Source organism: Geotrypetes seraphini, chromosome 19, assembly GCF_902459505.1.
Source record: "Geotrypetes seraphini chromosome 19, aGeoSer1.1, whole genome shotgun sequence".
In the NCBI taxonomy this organism is placed as follows: Eukaryota; Metazoa; Chordata; class Amphibia; order Gymnophiona; family Dermophiidae; genus Geotrypetes; species Geotrypetes seraphini.
In genome coordinates, this window is record NC_047102.1 from 18,480,863 (window position 1) to 18,501,941 (window position 21,079).

At 44.0% G+C, this 21,079-nt stretch overlaps 1 protein-coding gene across 4 annotated transcripts in view; it reads right to left on the bottom strand.

Annotated features, from left to right (window-relative positions):
- ZNF143 (zinc finger protein 143) overlaps positions 1-21,079 on the bottom strand; it is a 79,036-nt gene that overhangs the window by 26,052 nt on the left and 31,905 nt on the right. For 2 of the 4 annotated variants that reach the window (XM_033928029.1, XM_033928028.1), the window contains 5 exons: positions 18,275-18,358; positions 16,747-16,830; positions 5,765-5,961; positions 595-669; positions 8-127 (listed from right to left, as the gene is read on the bottom strand). In XM_033928029.1, the coding sequence (XP_033783920.1) occupies positions 8-127; positions 595-669; positions 5,765-5,961; positions 16,747-16,830; positions 18,275-18,358 (560 nt within the window). Of the gene's footprint in view, positions 1-7; positions 128-594; positions 670-5,764; positions 5,962-16,746; positions 16,831-18,274; positions 18,420-21,079 lie in introns of all 4 variants that reach the window. The other 2 variants (XM_033928027.1, XM_033928030.1) reach the window with 2 other exon arrangements.

Here is a 21,079-nt window from a genome sequence, read left to right on the forward strand (position 1 = left end):
TTCTTACCTTTAAATGATGAGCAGTTGTGTACAACTTCCCACAGCCATCATAGTCACAGCGGAAAGCTTTCTCCCCAGACTGCTGCGTTTTAGCTGCTACTCTCGGCCCGTGTCCTTGCAAAACAATCTATGATAATGCAACACTGTTTTAGTGGAGTTTTCGTCACATGTAGCTCAAAGAAACCATTTGAGTCACTCATTAGATGTTTATTATTGTCTGTAATGATCAAAACATGACTCTGTAAAACAGAGGTAGTAAAGAGTGCTAGCAAAAAAATAGAGTCAAGTGAAAGAATGAAGAAAATAGAAAAAGTATAGAATTAAAAGTATGGCACCAAGAAGTACACATGGAAAGGCATTTTAGAAAGGTTGTCCAACTCAGAATATATATTCTAAAATGAATCTAGTTTTACAAACTCAAATGTCCAAATTATGAACCCCTGGTGAAGGGGTGAGGGGACGATGACGAGAAGAGAGATGAATGTCTGCATGGCAGAACAGGAATCTTCTAGAACTGTCACACAGACATCCTTGCAGAACAGAGGGATAGACTAATAATTAAAGTTCGGAGCTGAGAATCCTATATTAACATACCTGCATTTTTTTCTCATGTTCACTTTCGCTCATCATTCCGGCATCACCAACACCTTCATTCCCTTCAATAGACACCTGACAAAAAGAATTTTATATATACATATATGTTTTACCAGTAAATATGTGTGTCAGCCCTGTGGATACAGCAAGAACTCAGGTATCCCCATAATTGTAGAAACATCTTAGCGTCCAGGCAGACAATTTGTGCAACCCAAATCAATAAGAAAAAGTAAAGACATCACATCATTAACAATATAAAAAAAACCTCACTTTGTGACTGGGTTATAGGGGCCATAACTCTGAAAGGTTATAGATACAGTGGAAGCAGTCCAGAAAAGAGCTATCAAAGTGATAATAACATAAACTACACCACACCTCTTATAAAGAGAGAACTGAAAGACTTGGGGTCCATCATTAAAAAGACATTATAAAAAGACCTGGATGTCAGCTATTTCTTTAGCTGGCCCAAAATTGTGGGATGCATTGAATGGACCACTAAGATTATGTTCTAACTTTGTATCATTCAAAAAACTATTGCAGATTTATTAGCACATTGGTAGTAGGTATATTGGGATAGGGAGGGATATGTATAATTTTTGGAAATAGGAATTGGGAAAAAGGGGGTGGGATTTATCATTTATGATATGATGTATTGATGTATTGATTGTAGTTACAAATGTCATATAATAATTAATTATATTCTATATGTTTCAATTGATGTAAGAATGAAAAACTAATAAATAAAATTTGAAAAAAAACCCCAAAAAACTATTGCACTGCTTTAATGTATTTTCCTAGGATCTTTTTATTTGCTGAATTTATTTTTTACTGAGTTTGTATTTTAGTATGTTTTTAGTTGAATTTGTATTTTTTGTAGGTCTCGTTTTAGGTATGTTCATTTGTAATCCGCCTAGTTGATAGGTGGAATGGAAATTTTTTAAATAAATAAAAAGAACTTAAATATTTACTGGCCCCTATTAAATGTTGGTCCATGTACTTTTTGAAACAGTAAGCAATCTATTTGTGTTTACCTATTACACTCCATTTAGGATTTTACAGATCTCCTGTATCTCCCCTCGTCTCCAAGCTGAAGAGCACCAACCTCAGCAGCCTTTCATCATATGAGTTATTCTATCCCATTATTCGTTTTGATCCCCTTCTTCATACCTTTTTTAATTCTTCTGTTATCTTTTTTTGAAATGCAGTGACCAGGACTGCACACAATAGACAAGGTAAGGTTGCAACATAGTGCAAGACACAGGCATCATAATAGTCTTTGTCTTATATTTTTAATCCCTTTCCTAATAATTCCTAGCATTGTGTTTGTTATTCTTTTGGTTGCTACCACACACTGAGCAGAAGACTTCAACATGTTATTCATAATGACACTTAGATCTTTTTTCCTGGGTGGTGATTCGTATCATGTAGCTATAATTCGAATTATTCTTCCCATTGTGCATCACTTTGCACTTGTCCACGCTACTATTTGAGGTCTTCCTGCAAATTTGCACAATCTGCATGCAATTTAACAACTCTGAATAATTTATTTTTCATTGGCAAATTTGACCACCTCACTCACTGTTCACATTTCCAGAACATTTATCAATATATTAAAAAGCATCGGATCACATGTTCAGATCATTGCCGCATGCCACTATTCACCTTCCTCCTTTGAAAGAATTGGGCAAATAACCCTCCTCTCTATCTCGTAACTAGTTCCTACACAACAGAACAGTACCTGCTATCTCATGGCTGTTTAACTTCCTTAGAAAGCTCTCATGAGGATCTTTGACAAAAGATTTCAAAAAAATTTAGATGCACAAGGTCAACCTGTTCACCTTTATCCACATATTTAATTTTAGCCTTCAAAAAAAGTAGCAAATTGGTGAGGAAAGACTTCCCTTGGCTAAATTCATGTTGATTCTGTCCCCTTAAACTAAGTCTATCTACGAGTTCAATAATTTTGTTCTTTATAAAAATTTATACTATTTTGTCCATAAATAATGGCCCCTCACTGGTCTATGGCTCCCCAGATCACCTTTGAAACTCTTTAAAGACCCCCCCAAAAAACAACTATATACTGTATATGTATTGTCATATACGTATTCAAATTATATTGCCCACCTTCTACTCTTTTCAGGTATCATACAGTTTTAATGAAAAACTTAAAAAGATTATCAATAGCAGATCTGGAATTTTATTTTTAAGTTCTTTTGGTATTTTAGGATGTATACCATCCCGTCCATAAGAATTGCCATACTGGGACAGACTGAAGGTCCATCAAGCCCAGCATCCTGTTTCCAACAGTGGCCAACCCAGGTCCCAAGTACCTGGCAGAAACCCAAAGAGTAGCAACATTCCAGAGCTGAGATTGTGATGTCATAATGCCTCATTCCACCAATGCCTAAGAGACAACCTCATCAGTGATGTCACAATGGCTTCATTATCCTATACTTGGCTCACATAAGAACATAAGAATTGCCATACTGGGACAGACTGAAGGTCCATCAAGCCCAGCATCCTGTTTCCAACAGTGGCCAACCCAGGTCCCAAGTACCTGGCAGAAACCCAAAGAGTAGCAACATTCCAGAGCTGAGATTGTGATGTCATAATGCCTCATTGCACCAATGCCTAAGAGACAACCTCATCAGTGATGTCACAATGGCTTCATTATCCTATACTTGGCTCACATAAGAACATAAGAATTGCCATACTGGGACAGACCGAAGGTCCATCAAGCCCAGCATCCTGTTTCCAATAGTGGCCAAACCCAGGACCCAAGTACCTGGCAGAAACCCAAAGAGTAGCAACATTCCAGAGCTGAGATTGTGATGTCATAATGCCTCATTCCACCAATGCCTAAGAGACAACCTCATCAGTGATGTCACAATGGCTTCATTATCCTATACTTGGCTCACATAAGAACATAAGAATTGCCATACTGGGACAGACTGAAGGTCCATCAAGCCCAGCATCCTGTTTCCAACAGTGGCCAACCCAGGTCCCAAGTACCTGGCAGAAACCCAAAGAGTAGCAACATTCCAGAGCTGCGATTGTGATGTCATAATGCCTCATTGCACCAATGCCTAAGAGACAACCTCATCAGTGATGTCACAATGGCTTCATTATCCTATACTTGGCTCGCATAAGAACATAAGAATTGCCATACTGGGACAGACCGAAGGTCCATCAAGCCCAGCATCCTGTTTCCAACAGTGGCCAACCCAGATCCCAAGTACCTAGCTAGATCCCAAGTAGTAAAAGAGATTTTATGCTGCTTATCCTAGGAATGAGCAGTGGATTTCCCTAAGCCATCTCAATAATGGCCTATGAACTTCTCTTTTAGGAAATTATCCAAGCCTTATTTAAACCCCAGTAATTTAACTGATTTCACCACATTCTTCAGAAACAAATACCAGAGTTTAATTACACATTGTGTGAAGAAATATTTTTTCTGCGTGTCCCCTAGTCCTAGTATTTTTGGGAAGAGTCCAGGTGATGCACTACTCTTTAGCTTCTCAATTTGTCTTATTACAACTTCCAGGTTCACCTAGCTTCCTTATATCTTTCCTCAGTAAGACTGAAGCAAAGAATTAATCTAATCTCTCCACTATGACTCTGCCCTTCTTGACTATCTAATGCTCAGTCACTGCAATAAAAAGTCCTGAGGCTAAGAATCACCCGTCTGCCGCCTCTGAAATGCAATCCAGGTGTTCTCAAGCCAACTGGTAGATGCTGCATTTGCTTAAAAGACTGAACTATCACTCAGTAGCTATAAATAATGCATCAAACCCCCAATAACTTCCAAGGAGCAAAAGTCAGACTTGGTTAAGGAACCCTCATTTCCAGAACAGCATTAACATTCACCCATCAGGCCAAAACACAGCTTTTAGTGCAACATATATTTTGTTTCTGTTCTTTAAAAAGTCCATAATTAAACTACGGAGAAGTCTTAGGGCTCCTTTTACTAAGGTGCGCTAGCGTTTTTAGCGTGTGCTACATTGCCGTGTGTGCTAACCCCGCGCTGTGCGCCAAAAACTAGCGCCAACTCAATGTTAACGTCTAGCGCGCTGCAATTTAGCGCGTGTTAGGCCCGTTAGCACACAGCTTAGTAAAAGGAGCCCTTAGTAAAATAGGCAATGAATTTTTTGTGGCCATTTTGCATTATTTTAAGTTTTATTCATATACATATTGTTAAGACACTGAACTGACTGAAAAAGTTAGAATGACCAACCTGTGCTATTTGTAACATTCTGACCACTGCCCAACTTAAGAGACAATGAATTTTCAGATGCTACTCTGATTTTTTTTTTTTTGTTTGCCAGGGGTCTCAAAGTCCCTCCTCGAGGGCCACAATCCAGTCGGGTTTGCAGGATTTCCTCAATGAATATACACGAGATCTATTAGCATACAATGAAAGCAGTGCATGCACATAGATCTCATGCATATTCATTGGGGAAATCCTGAAAACCCAACTGGATTGCGGCCCTCGAGGAGGGACTTTGACACCCCTGAAATTCTATACCTATTTTAACATGTACTGGACACCGCTTTGACAATCTGTAAGTGCTACACTTCCCCCTCCCCATTTGCGGTTCCCGCACTCACGGTTTCATATAATCGCGATTTTTTCTGGGGATGGGGAAAATTAAAAAAAAAAACAGTCTTCATGTAAAAAAAATCCATCTTTTTTTCCTCCCTGGCCTTACCTGGTGGTCTAGAGGGCTTTCGGGGCAGGAGCGATCTTCCTACGCTCCTGCCCCGTGCAGATCGCCATGAGGAAATGGCTGCTGGGAGTTCCCGTAGTCTCTCGAGACTATGTCGGGAACTCCCTACTGCCATTTCCTGATGGCGATCTGCATGGGGCAGGAGCGTAGGAAGATCGCTCCTGCCCCGAAAGCCCTCTAGACCACCAGGTAAGGCCGGGAAGGCGGCAGGGAGGTGGGGGTGGGTCAGAGCCAGATAATCGCGTTTTTTCGGCATTCGCGGTCCGGCTCTGCCCGTATCCCCCGCGAATGACAAGGGAGAAGTGTATATCAAATTTTAATAAACTTGGAATTTGTCTGTGTGTTTCATAAGATGGGATATGAATAGCTATTACCAAGTTCCATGCACCGAGACAAAAGAACTTTCATCTTACAATCACATTACAACATGCGCTCAGCTCTACCTTTGCTGCATACTGTTCCAGTGCACTGATGGTGTCTGGGTCAATCGAAGCATCCCCTGTATGAAGCCCTGCCACTGTACCGTCAGCTTGAATAGCTAAGATGGTATCTGTCTGTGGGACTTGAACTGCATGATGAATGTAGGCAGTGGTGCCATCCTCCAGCTGGACTGCTTGCAATGCATTCTGATCATAGCTGTCTGAGAGACCACATTTATAGTAATGTTACAGAGGAAATGGATATCGCTGCATTCTTACAGCACATTGCGCTGACAGACACAAAGTACTGAGCACTCACTCTACTCAGTTATCTAAACAAGTAGAAGCCATGAGCAATAGCTATTATCAAAGACATGAATCTACAGAGAAATCCTAAATAAACTTGATATAAGCTTAAAAGGCTATTTTAGAACAGTTACAGGGCATTTACGCCCTACAAAGTCACATCCTTCTCCCCTACCCACCATCCATCCTCCTGAACTTCAATCTCGCACCTCCCCTTCATCCTTCACCCAAACAGCTCAGGAAGCTTCTCCTTTATCATCCCACTCTCTTGTCCCTCTGTCAACTACTGCTGACTTTTCTTCCTTCTCTGAGATCACAGAGGAAGAAACTGCACAACTTCTGTTTTCAGCCCCTTAGACCCTATTCCCACCCCTCTACTCGACCCCATCTCGCATACTGTTATCCCTCCCATATGCCATATTCTCAATCTACCAATTTCCACTGCAACTGTCCCTGCTGCCTTCAAACATGCAGTGGTTAAGCTGCTTCTCAAAAAACCCTCGTTGGACCACTCCTGTCCATCCAACTATCGCCCTGTCTCCCTTCTTCCATTCCTATCCAAGATACTTGAACGTGCTATTCTCTGTCACTGCCTGGACTTCCTTTTAACTTGACAGATTATCGATCCTCTACAATCTGGTTTTTGCACCCCAACACTCCACAGAGACTGCACTAAGGTCTGCAGTGACTTGTTCATGGCCAGATCTAAGTGCCTTTACTCTATCCTCATGATTCTTGACCCTGTCTGCTGCCTTTGATACTGTTAATCTCAGTTTATTCCTTGAAACAGTAAGACAATCTTTCATATGCAAGACAAAGCTGAAAAAAGTTTGTTGTGAAATCTGTGATTATATTAGTTGACAGACTACATACACTATAGTCACTCAGTTTACTGATGGTAATGATATCTCTATGCAAACCTCTTTTTGATGTGTATGTTGTTCATGGCTCATGCTTGCTTATATAACAAAACTTTCTTGCAGGTAACAAATCTAGAATAACTTGGAGGATTCTTGTCTCCATGTGGCAGATAATATATTTCCACTGTGCATTTCCTGACAGCTTCAAAAATATAATGAGGCTAACAGCACAGTTACTTACCTGTAATAGGTGTTATCTGAGGACAGCAAGCAGATATTCTCACATGTGGGTAATGTCATCCACGGAGCCCAGTACGGACAGAGCAAAAGTGTACTGTCACTTTAAAAGACTGAAAGTCTTGAGATCTCCCATACCGCTCATGCATCAGTGCCTTCCCACCCGACATTGGCACTTGGGACCATTAAGTCAGTAAAAAAGCTAAGAACCCAACTAGGGGAGGTGGGAGAGTTGTGAGAATATTTGCCTGCTGTCCAAGGATAACACCTGATACAGGTAAGTAATGTTGCTTTATCCTAGGACAAGCAGGCAGAACATTCTCATATGTGGGACTCCCTAGCTGTCAGGATCATTTTTATGGGAAGATGTGCTGGTTTATCATGAACCTGGAGAAACCAAAAAAGTTGGTAGGGAAGTTGGCATGGACAATTAATTTTGGCACAGAGAATAAATTTTGTAGAACTGCCTGGCTGAACTGACTATCCCTTCTGGTACAATGCTGTAAGCCAGGGATCTCAAAGCCGCAATCCAGTCGGGTTTTCAGGATTTCCCCAATGAATATGCATTGAAAGCAGTGCATGCACACAGATCTCATACATATTCATTGGGGAAATCCTGAAAACCCGACTGGATTGCGGCCCTCAAGGAAGGACTTTGAGACCCTTGCTATAAGCAATAGTGGGATGTAAAGCTATGACATGAGGACCAGGTGGTTGCCTTACAGATGAACTCAATAGGAGTAGAACAAACAAAAAAAAACAAACAAGCCCAAACTAGGAGAAACAACCCCATGTAGAGTCAAACAGAGGGAGAAAACAAGTGGGGAGCGAGATTGAACACATCAATCTTGGAACCAACAGATTTTATTCATATAAACTCAAGTCAAAATTAAATACATGAATAAATACATGACTATAGAGTCCTTTGCCTTCGGTGACCTGACACGGTCTGTGTTTTGGCCTCCAATCAGAAACCTGCCTCAGGGGCATGGGAGTTGGTCCACTAGATGGCACTATTGTGCTGGAAATACAAATTCCAAACTTGTGCTTCACTTATATGGAGTAGAACTTAAGACTCGAGAAATAAACTTTCATGACCAGCACTTATACAGCTGAAATGGTCCTCTTACACCTGGTGCACCACTTTAAGCTGCTTGGAGCCTTGGATATCTAGGGGAACACTGCTGATGCAAGGTCAAAGGACTCAATGGTCTGGGGTGGACAAGTAAATTGTAAGCTGAGAAAAGCTCAGTGCACCCATCCTGAGAACAAGCTGAGATGAACCTGAAGACCCAAAACAAAAAATAGGTCAAAAATCAAAAACTTTGTAACTGGATTAAAGATAAACTAATAAAATGAAAAAATATGAAGAGAACAAATGAAAAAATGACCAAGAGGTACTGAAAAATATACATTTTTTATGTGTTTAGAGAGACTCCATAAACACACAGCTTCCCAGCTCTGTGGAAAACTGAGAACAGCTGGTCCCGCGAGCCAATGTCAGGCAAAAAGGCACTGGCGCATGTGCAGTATGAGTGGTCTCGAGCCTTTTCAGTTTTTTAAAGTGACTGTACACTTTTGCACTGTGCATACTGGGTTCCATGGAGGACATCACTCACATGTGAAAATATGCTCCCCGATTGTCCTAGGATAATGGGTAATATTAAACAGCAGTTTTGGACAGAGCAATCCATTAAAGATGGAGAAGCAGCAAAAGTCTTCATCACCTGACCCCTGAACACATTTGCAGAGTAAGGAAGATACCACAGGCATCAGATGTCACAATTACAGTAGGTGACAGAAGGCATTTGTGTTGGGGAGTTCATGATCTGAATAGTACTGTCCCTTCTGTTCCATCATTCCTGCCCCCAATTCAAGTGATTATTACACATCATGAAAGAGCAATGTTACTTACTGTAACAGTTGTTATCCAGGGACAGCAGGCAGCTATTCTCACTAGTGGGTGATGTCATCCGACAGAGCCCCGATACGGACGTCTCACAAGCATGTCTTGCTTGAAGAAACTCAGAAGTTTCGAGATGCCCGCACCGCGCATGCGCCAGTGCCTTCCCGCCCGATGGACCGAGCGTGTCTCCTCAGTTCAGGTAGCTAGCCTGAGAAGCCAAACCAGGGGAGGTGAGTGGGACGTGAGAATAGCTGCCTGCTGTCCCTGGATAACAACTGTTACGGTAAGTAACATTGCTTTATCCCAGGACAAGCAGGCAGGTGTTCTCACTAGTGGGTGACCTTCAAGCTAACCTCAATGGGATGGTGGGAGTGTTGGCAACTTAAGAGAATAAATTTTGTAACACTGTTTGGCCAAACTGTCCATCCCTTCTGGAGAAAGTATCCAGACAATAATGAGAGGTGAATGTATGAACCGAGGACCAAGTGGCAGCCTTACAAATCTCCTCAATTGGTGTTGATCTGAGGAATGCTACTGAGGCTGCCATTGCTCTGACCTTATGGGCTGTGACCCTACAAGGAAGGGATAATCCAGCCTGGGCATAGCAGGAAGAGATACAAGCCGCCATCCAGTTGGAGATGGTTCGCTTCGATACAGGTCGTCCCAACTTGTTCGGATCAAAGAATACGAAAAGTTGAGGAGCAGTTCTGTGTGGCTTGGTGCGATCCAGGTAGAAAGCCAAAGCACGTTTACAGTCCAGAGTGTGAAGAGCCGATTCTCCAGGATGAGAATGAGGCTTTGGAAAAAATACTGGAAGTACAATGGACTGGTTGAGATGAAATTCAGAGACCACTTTAGGCAGGAATTTCGGATGAGTGCGGAGGACCACCTTGTCATGATGGAATACTGTGAAAGGTGGATCCGCCACCAAGGCCTGAAGCTCACTGACCCTGCGAGCAGACGTGAGGGCCACCAGAAAAACCATTTTCCAGGTGAGATACTTAAGTGGAGCCCTGTGGAGAGGTTCAAACGGAGGCTTCATGAGTTGAGAAAGGACGACATTGAGATCCCAAACCACGGGAGGAGGTTTGATAGGAGGATTGACATGGAAAAGTCCTTTCATAAATCTGGAAACCACAGGATGAGCAGAAAGAGGTTTCCCCTGTAGAGGCTGATGGAAAGCCGCAATAGCACTCAGGTGGACTCTTATAGATGTAAACTTGAGACCAGACTGAGACAGGTGTAGAAGATAGTCCAACACAGAGGATAGGGAAGCTCGCTGAGGCTCCTTGGCATTGGAAATACACCAGGAAGAGAATCTAGTCCACTTTTGGGAGTAGCATTGTCGAGTAGCAGGCTTCCTGGAAGCCTCTAAGACATCCCTCACCGCTTGAGAAAACTGGTGAGGAGTTACTTTGAGAGGAACCAAGCTGTCAGGTGGAGAGACTGCAGGTTGGGATGAAGCAGTGATCCTTGATGTTGAGTAAGCAGAGAAGGAAACACTGGAAGAAGGACTGGTGTCCTGCTGCTGAGTTGAAGCAGAAGGGAGAACCAAGGTTGTCTGGGCCACCGAGGAGCTATGAGAATCATGGTGGCTTGGTCCGATTTCAATTTGACCAGAGTCTTTTGAATGAGAGGAAATGGAGGAAACGCATACAGAAATCGATTCCTCCAATCCAGCAGAAAGGCATCTGCCTCGAGGCGATGAGGAGTGTAGATCCTGGAGCAAAACTGAGGCAGTTTGAAGTTGTGGGGAGCCGCAAAGAGGTCTATCTGAGGCGTCCCCCATTGTGCAAAGATCTGATGAAGGGGGTTGGAATGAAAAGTCCATTTGTGAGGCTGGAGGAGTCGACTCAAGTTGTCTGCCAAGACATTGTCCTTCCCCTGAATGTAGACAGCTTTGAGGAAGGCATTGTGGCGAACTGCCCAATCCCAGACTCTGAGAGCTTCCTGGCAGAGGGAGGCCGATCCCGTGCCCCCCTGCTTGTTGACATAGTACATGGCGACCTGGTTGTCTGTGCGGATGAGGATCACCATGTCGTGAAGCAGATGTTGAAAAGCTTGAAGAGCGTAGAAGATTGCTCTGAGCTCCAGAAGATTGATCTGATGGAGGCGGTCTGCACTGGTCCAGAATCCCTGAGTGCGAAGCCCATCCAATTGAGCCCCCCAGGCATAGGCCGAGGAATCGGTTGTGAGAACCTTCTGATGAGGAGGAGTGTGAAACAGCAAACCTCTGGATAGATTCGAAGAGGTCATCCACCAAAGTAGAGACTGCCGAAGAGCAGGAGTGACTATGATGTGTCGAGTCAACGGGTCTGACACTTGAGTCCATTGAGAAGCTAGGGTCCACTGAGGAATTCTGAGATGGAGCCTGGCAAAGGGTGTCACATGAACTGTAGAGGCCATGTGGCCCAGGAGGACCATCATGTATCTCGCTGAGATGGACTGGCGAGAAGATACAGACTGGCAGAGATAAAGAAGAGCATCCATGCGCTGAGGAGGAAGGAATGCTCGAAGATGAATGGTGTCCAGTACCGCCCCGATGAAGAGAAGGGATTGGGTAGGCTGCAGATGGGATTTGGGGAAGTTGATCTCGAAGCCCAAGCTCTGAAGGAAGCAGATCGTGGTCAAGGTCGCCGAAATGACCTCTGGAGCAGAGGGGGCCTTGATGAGCCAGTCGTCAAGGTAGGGAAATACCTGAAGACCCCTGTTCCGGAGTGCAGCGGCTACCACCACCAGACACTTCGTGAAGACTCTGGGAGACGAGGACAGGCCGAAAGGAAGCACTCGATACTGCAGATGTAGATGTCCCACCCGAAATCTGAGAAATTGGCGGGAGGCCGGATGAATGGGAATGTGAGTGTAGGCCTCCTTGAGATCCAGAGAGCATAACCAGTCGTTCCGCTCAAGGAGGGGGTAGAGAGAAGCAAGGGTCAACATGCGAAACCTCTCCTTTACTAAAAACTTGTTGAGGACTCGAAGGTCCAGGATGGGTCGTAGGTCGCCCGTCTTCTTCGGGACGAGGAAGTACCGGGAGTAAAAACCCCGGTTGTGCTGGTCCACCGGGACCGGCTCGACGGCCCGAAGCCGAAGCAAAGCCTGAGCCTCCTGAAGGAGAAGGGCGGTCTGCATTAAGTTGGAAGGATACTCTCTTGGAGGGTGGTCCGGGGGGACCCGATGGAAATGAAGAGAGTATCCTTCTCTTACGATGGAAAGGACCCAGAGGTCGGTGGTAATAGCCTCCCATCGATGGTAAAAATGATGGAGGCGACCCCCGATGGGAAAAATAGGGGGATGCAGAACGAGGTCGGTTATGCTCCCTGGAAGAGAGTCAAAAAGGCTGAGTAGCCTTCGGTGCAGCCGGCGGCTGAGGTTTCTGCTGCGCCTTCTGGGGAGGCTGTCTCTTCGCCGGTTGTCTCGCAGCAGGAGTCTGACGAGGGGTGTAGCGCCGCTGATCAATCAAAGGCGGTCTAGAAGGTCGAGACTGCTGAGGCTTGGGCTTAGGCCGAAGGATAGATTGAAAAGACTTTTCATGATCCGAAAGTTTCTTGGTAACAGTTTCGATAGACTCGTCGAATAAATCAGCGCCCGCACAAGGCACATTGGCAAGTCTGTCTTGGAGGTTCGGATCCATGTTAATTGTCCGAAGCCATGCTAATCGACGCATGGCCACGGAACAGGCGGCAGCACGTGCCGAGAGCTCGAAGGCATCGTACGAGGACTGCATCAGCTGAAGACGTAGCTGGGAAAGGGAGGCTACCACTTCCTCGAACTCGAATCGAGCCTGAGCATCAATGTAAGGAGTAAACTTGCGGAGCACCGACAAGAAGAACTCCAAATATGAAGAAAAAAAGAAATTATAATTGAGCACTCGAGACGCCATCATAGAATTCTGGTAGATTCTCCTACCGAACTTATCCATCGTTCTCCCCTCTCGTCCTGGTGGTACAGAGGCATAGACCTGGGAGGGATGAGAACGCTTGAGAGAGGACTCGACCAGCAGGGATTGGTGAGAGAGTTGAGCGCCCTCAAACCCCTTATGATGAACAATGCGGTATCTTGCATCCAATTTGCTCGGGACCGCAGGGATGGAGTACGGCGTCTCGAAACATCGCATGAATGTTTGATCCAGTAATTTATGCAGAGGAAGTCGAAGAGACTCCACAGGAGGATTAGGCAAGTGCATGGTGTCGAGATACTCCTTAGAATACCGAGACCCAGTGTCCAAAGTCACATCCAAGTCATCCAGCATTTGCCGGAGGAAGGAAGAAAAAGACAACTGGTCCGCCAGTACCGGCCTCCGAGACGGGCTGGAGGAAGTAGAAGCCTCAGGATCCAGGGAGACTTGGGAGCGACAAGGAGAATAAGAGGTAGATGGCTCCTCGTACTCCGGCCCCTCCTGGGGAGATAAATCCGATGAGGAGTACCCCAGACGTGGCAGCTTCTTCTGTGGCGAAACCTCCGAGTGGCGCGAGGAGTGCCGAGAGGAGTGTCTGGATCGATGCCCCTCCCGGTGCCGGGAGGGAGAGCGAGAACATCTATACTTCGCATGGTCCCCCGAAGCTTCCAGTGAATGTATGGGACTGGAAGCGGTAGAGCGAAGGGGCGGAATGGAGGCCGCCTCCCGTGTTGCAGCCCAGGCCTGGTATGGAGTGCGGAAGAACTCTTCCTGTGATTTACTATGCCCAGGGCTTCGATCATCAGTCGGGGGAACGGCACCGTGATGGCGCGGAGGCGTAATGGGCTCTAAAGGAGGCATATCGCTAAAGGAAGCCCGCCTCGAGAGACCAGCCGCCCTTCGCCGCTCCTCCTCGTCAAGCAACGAGATCGATCGATGAGGAGGAGGGGGAGGGGGCGGTCCGCCCTCTGGGACCGGGACCGGGAGGTCACCCTGGATGGAGGCGATTAATCTGGGCCCCATAGACTGCATGAGCTCGACAAACTGAGCTTCCAGCAGGGACCGCAGCGAAACCAATATGGAGGGATCCGCACCGAAAGGGGGTCCTCCAGCACGGTCTTCGCGCTCCTTCGTGGTCGAGTGCTTCTGCTTGGCAGCTTTCGGCACTTTAATGACCACAGGTGGAATAGTGGAAGGCGGTACCTGAGCCGAGGAGACGGGGACAGGCACCGACGTCGAACTCGTGGCCGAAGTCGGGGTAAACGAAGCCGGCTTCAAAAGGCCCGGAGTCGCAGGAGTAGTCGCTGGTTTCGCATGGACAGGCGAAGCGGCCGATGAAGTCGAAGCCGAAGGTTCTTTAGCAGCTTCCATCTTGAACATCGACTCCCACAACAGGCAGCGCCACTTAAACGCTCGCGCTGTTAGAGTAGAACAAGGCCGGCACGATTTCGGGAAATGTTCTGGACAGCGTCGATGCGGGTCCGTCAGCGAAATCGCGCGCTGGCACTTGCTACACTTTTTAAAACCGGTGATTGGCCGGGACATAGGCCGAAAAAGCTCCGCCGCTAGATCGAAGGAGCTGGGCCTGAGCCACGTGGCCGACCCGGCCGACTTGCCGGAAGAAAAATTTTTTTTTTTTTTTTTTTTTTTTAAATAAAAGAAAGAAAACACACGAAAAGAAATCCAAAATCGCGGAATTAGAAGGCAATAAAACGGGAATTCAGTCAGCGCAGAATTGAAGTAAAACTTCTCAGCTCCGCGGAAAGAAAAGAACTGAGGAGACACGCCCGGTCCATCGGGCGGGAAGGCACTGGCGCATGCGCGGTGCGGGCATCTCGAAACTTCTGAGTTTCTTCAAGCAAGACATGCTTGTGAGACGTCCGTATCGGGGCTCTGTCGGATGACATCACCCACTAGTGAGAATACCTGCCTGCTTGTCCTGGGATAAAGTCCCATTTCCTTCCACAGGATTAATGATTATACATGGGGCTATTTTCTACCGTCCTGAAAACCTCACATTAATTACGTAATCAAAACTAAAACAAATGCTATTCATCAACGATGGAATTCAGTTGTTTTAGTTTTGACAAAATCCATTTTCTCAGAATTTAGGTACTGACCAAATTCCATTGTGCAGGAATTGGGTGATACATCTCTTTCAACTTTGTTCATATATTCCTCTAATGTCTCAACGGATTCTGGTTTGACCACACGACCCCTGAGGAAGGCTCTGTGTAGCCAAACACGGCCCGTGTTGGGTCATATCAACAAAGCCTGATTCATAAGAACAAAGACTTTATGATAGAGATTCTTTTTATAGACTTTCAGTACTCTCGACCACCACGATTGAAATATCACTGCGATTGCATTTGGGCAGAAAGAACAAGGAGCACGAGTACAGCATGTCTGGTGCAACTTTGGGTAAGAGCGAACAAGAAAAAAACCTGGGGGTACTGATAAACAGGACCCTGAAACCATCAGCACAATGCGTGGCGGTGGCAAAGAAAGCAAATAGAATGTTGGGCATGATAAAGAAGGGAATCACGAGTAGATCGGAGAGGGTCATAATGCCGCTTTATAGAGCAATGGTCAGACCACACTTGGAATACTGTGTCCAACACTGGTCTCCCTAACTAAAGAAGGATATAAAACTGCTGGAGAGGGTGCAGAGGGGAGCAACGAAGCTGGTAAAAGGTATGGAGAACTTGAACTACAAAGAACGACTTAGAAAACTGGGACTGCTCTCCCTTGAGAAGAGGAGACTGCGAGGGAACTGATTGAGACTTTTAAATCTACTGACCAAATCAATAGACATTAAAGCATTCCGAAAAGAAATCAAAACTCATCTCTTCAAAAAACACTTCCCATCATCATAACCTCACAAAAGTTTAAGATAATGCTCTCATGACTACCCAAACACCACCACCAGCAACACCCAAATCCGAACAGTATTATCTCTACTCGTCTAAACAACAGAATCCGGACAATATTATCTCTATTCGTCTAAACAACCTATCACTATCTACTATCTACTACCAATTTATCCTGGAAAAGTCCAGAACAACAATTGTAACTTAACGCATTCTTGTTTATATGTACTGCAATGCTACTGGAAATGTCCAGTCTTCTAACATGTAATCCGCTTAGAACCGCAAGGCACAAGCGGAATAGAAATCACTTATGTAATGTAATGTAATGTAATGTAATGTAATGTAAAATAATAAAAGGAATCGACAAGATAGAGCAGGACAAAAAGTTATTTACAATGTCAAATGTGACTAAGACAAGAGGTCATGGACTGAAGCTGAGGGGGGACAAGGCCAGGACAAATGCCAGGAAGTTCTGCTTCACACAGCGAGTGGTGGACACCTGGAACGCTCTCCCGGTGGAGATTGCTGCAGAACCCACCGTTCTAGGATTTAAGGGCAAGTTAGATGCACATCTCCTCGAAAGGCGCATAGAGGGATATGGGTGACTAAGTTTTCGCCAGGTTACACCTGGCTGGGCCTCCGCGGAAGCGGATCACCGGACTTGATTGACCCAGGGTCTGATCCGGAGATGGCAGTTCTTATGTTTCTACTATAAATATAATCTGCTCAATAAAACACTGTAAGATACAAAAGGAGCAAATACTTATGCTACAATCCAATATTTTAGCCTCATAATCAGTATTGACTTCTTTCTATCCTGCTACGGAGGCTTTATTTGCTCCGTATGCCAGTGCATCTGACCCTTACTTGTTTCATCTGTGCTCCTTTATTTTGAAATGTAAGGTATTACATGACAAATAATGGTTCACCTTTTGAAGTATGGTGAATAAAAGCTGTGGTCCCATCCTCCAGCTGAACTGCCTGCCCTTCCTCCAGATGCAAACTGTCAGCTGCTGAAAGAAAATACAACATTTATTTATTCTTCGGGGTACAATTAAAACATAACACAGTAATATACTAACTCCCCTTTCATTAAGTTGCGGAAGAGGTTCCTACCATGGCCCAGAGCGCTAAATGCTCAGATACTCTTCTGACACTCATAGAAGTCCTATGAGCATCAGAGCATTTGGCCCTCTGGGCCATGATAGAAACCTCTACTGTGGCTTAGTAAGAGGGCCTAAATTACAAAACCTAATAAAATAAATACTGATAGCTATGCTCAAAACGGACTGCTTTCAAGAGTTTTCTAAACTGCAAAACCCCAGAAAGTGATCTAACTTCCTTTGACAAAGCATTCCACAAATAAACTCATTGGACTGAGAACAGTGATTGACGATTTAGCAAAATATTTAACAAGTTTAAAGGATTTTACTTCCAATAACTTTTTATTAAACAGAATATAAAAAGCGTGACAAATGAAGCCAATACAAGAGGACTGTTAGACAACACCTTATAAGCAGGCACAAAACTTTAAATTCAAATCATGCAGGTATAGGTAATTTATATTAAGTCCTGAAGAACAGGCATAATATGTTCATATCTAGCTAAATTGCAATTAGCCTTGCTGTTGCATTCTGGGACAGCTGCAAACAAAGTAACGTGCATTTTGGTAAACCAAGATACAATGAATTACAATCGTCAAAAATAGGAGGTACTGTATTATTTTAGAGTAAATATTAGTTATCTATAATCGTTAATCCTTCTTAAAACTTTCAAATGGAAAAAGAATCTAGAGTTATCTGTTTGATAAATTCATTTCTTAATTGAAGCCTTATGGATAACAAAAATATTTTTAATTATTTGTACTTCGCTGATTGTCCAGCTCTTTTCTGTGTAAACCGCCTAGAAATCGTTTGATTGTGGCGGTATAGAAGAATAAAGTTATGTTATCACCGGGGCCTGAAGGACAAAGTAGAATCAAGAAGTACACCGAGATATATGCATCAATCAAGTACGGGAATATTAACACTATTAAAAAGAATTTCAGAAGGAAAAAAAACACAGTCATTTAATCTGTCAGATCAACTCAAACATAAAATTCGAGTTTTACCAAAATTTAATTTTAGATGATTTCTGACCATCCAAGCATTAATCGCATTAAAAAATCTTTCAAATGATCAAGAGTTGTAGAAAATGACTCCATAATTGGAACAATAAACTGTATATTGTCTGCATAGAGATGATAACTAACACCTAACTGTGATAGGACCTGGCAAAGAGGTCCGTCAGGAAAGCTGAAACTGTTGCCAAGAGAAGCATAGAAGGCGACAAAACAAAGGTTGTTTTAACAAAAAAAAAAAAAATATATATATATATATATAATCTGAACCTATTAGTTCACTCTGTAGAGGAAGATGAATCTAGAATTATATTTAAACTGTATAAAAAGCCACTTACCACTTTTAGACATAGAGACGTGTTGGACATAGGCAGCTGAACCATCTTCTAGCTGGATGACCTGACCTTCCATTAACTTCCCATCTGGAATTCATCAGCAAGTATAGCATTAACAAGCAGAGTTTTAAATTTTAACCAAGGGATGCTGCTGGGAATAAAATTATACTGAACTGTTAAATGCATCTACTGATGGACCAATCAGAAAAAAAAAAAAATCTACTTAATTTCTATGTATAAGATCCCAATGTTATTTTCTTTTGTAAATACCCTCTCCATGACTCAAAATGACAAAGATCAACCAATTCATGTCAAAAAATATATATTGACCTCATTTATAGAGTTAAATAGTCAAAGAAGCTTATATCCACACTCTCAATGAATCCTCAATTCTTATATTTAATAGAAGGAAGGAAAGATCTCAGCGGCTACATCTGTGTCGGTACAGATTTCAATGAAGCTAGCCTCCTCATCGATCCAACCCAACCTCCATCCTAGTAATGATTATTTCAATTATTTTTTATAATTTATTTATAGTTTAAAACTTCATATTAGTTTAATAACTTAGCTTTTAGCATATAGCTGAACGGGGCTCCGACATGGATCCACGTTTCGCTAGGGCTGTTTCAAGGAGTAACCCCGTTTAATCAGACCCACTGCCAGCCTTCAATCTTTCTCATGAAAGATTGGGCAGGAGTCTAGAATGTCTCACCTATCTTCTGTAAAAGATCTACCAATAACAGATTGAGCTCAGATTGGCACAGTACCAGCTCTCTCTCATACTGCCTGCTGTGTAGCCAATAAAATACCAGGGCCAAATAATTTTCCCACTGCTATAAAATACAAAAAAATTCCATAAAATATGCCTTCACTTCAAAGAGCTGACCTGATAGCATTCAATAGACTGTAAGGCCTACAGTTACCTACAACTTGGGAAGATCATCAGTGAATGTTAAAAAGAGATTATGTACTTACCCTCTTACCCTGGTAAGCTCTTTTCCAGTAGATAGGTGAGACATTTATTTATTTTATTATTTACATACCGCTTATATCCTACTTGGTTTACATTCAGGTACTTTATCATGTTTCCCTATCTGTCCTGGTGGGCTCAAACTCTATCTAGTGTACCTGGGGCAATGAGGGGATTAAATGATATGCCCAGGGTCACAAGGAGCAGTGAGGGATTTGAGCTCACAGCATCAGGGTGCCGAGGCTGTAGCTCTAACCCCAGCATCACATACTCCCACATTCTAGACAGTAGGGTTATTTCCCTCTAGCCACGTGATGCTGCAGAAGGAATCCACTCTGGATTTTTCACTGTCTCTGTTGTACGTCACTGGGCTCTCTAGCTCTACTTTCAGTTAGTACCCAAGCCATGTAGAGCCACCCAATACACGTGAAGTAGAGGCACCTGTAGCAACAGGCTTAAACAAATTGTTCTGCTTAAAAGTAACTAGACAGTATCATTAACTACCAACACTGACTTCAAAGGAGCTCTGAAACTACTCCCTAATAAATTCTTTCCAGCCCACAATGGCTGACAGTCATCCAAGAGACAACTTGGAGAAGCATAAAACAGACTGATGCAGTAGACAGGTGCAGGAAGTCTAGAATGTCTCATCTATCTACTGGAAAAGAGCTTACCAGGGTAAGTACATAATCTCTTTTTCCAGTGCAATAGGTGAGACATTTTAGACAGTAGCAGCCCCCCCAAAAAACTAGGATGGGTTTGCTGCGCCAACCCTTAAGACCGAGGACCCAAGGACAGAGTCCAGTCTTGCCGCCACGTCCACTCTGTAGAACTTGGCAAACGTATGAAGAGAACACCACGTCGCCGCTCTGCAAATCTTCTCAAGAGAGACAGATCTAGCTTTGGCCCACAAAGAAGCCACACTCCTGGTAGAATGTGCCTTGATGGAAACGGAAGACCGCTTTCGTGAAACAATATAGGCTAATAAAATGGCCCTACTTGTGGGTGACCTCCTGAGAACACAGAAAAACTCTGCGCACATCCAGTTTCTTCTTGGAACCTGCCAGTTGAAAGGCAGGCAAATATACTTCCTGATTGACATGGAAAACCGAAACTACCTTCGGCAGGAAGGAAGAAACGATCTGAAGGGAAAACCCACGCTTCCGAAATACGGAGGAAAGGGTCCCTGTAAGACAAAGCCTGCAATATTAACACACGACGCCCGAAGTAATGATGACCAGAAAAACATTCTTGAGCATCAAAACCACAAGGAAAACATCTCAAAGAGGCTCAAAAGGAGCCTTGAGAAGGTTAGACCACAGCAAGTTAAGGTCCCAGGAAGGGAAAGGATGTTTAACTGACAGTCGGACATGAATGGATCCCTTCAAGAATCCAGTGACCTCAGGATGAGAAGCCAAGGAAGACTGATGCTTCCAAGATCTAAAACAGGAGTGCCCTGCTACTTGGACCCTAAGAGAAGCCACAGTGAGGCCTTTATCTGACCCTGACTGAAAAGAAAAGCAATAATTAGCGAGATCGGAGCTAAAAAAGGGTCCACCTGGTCCTGGGCACACCAATGATGGAAGGCATTCTATGCCTTAGCGTAAGCCGACACAGTTGACAACTTCTTAGACTTCAGAAGAGTATCAACAACCAGAGCAAAATATCCTTTATGCTCCAAGACTGTGCACCCAATAGAAATGCCATAAGAGCAAAGTGATCCAGATCTTCTATGGAGACTAGACCCTGTGAGAGCAGGTCCAGAGAGGTGCTCAGCCGAAGGCTGCGATCTCTGTGCAGATGCATCAGATCTGTGTACCAGAATCTGAACAGGAGCA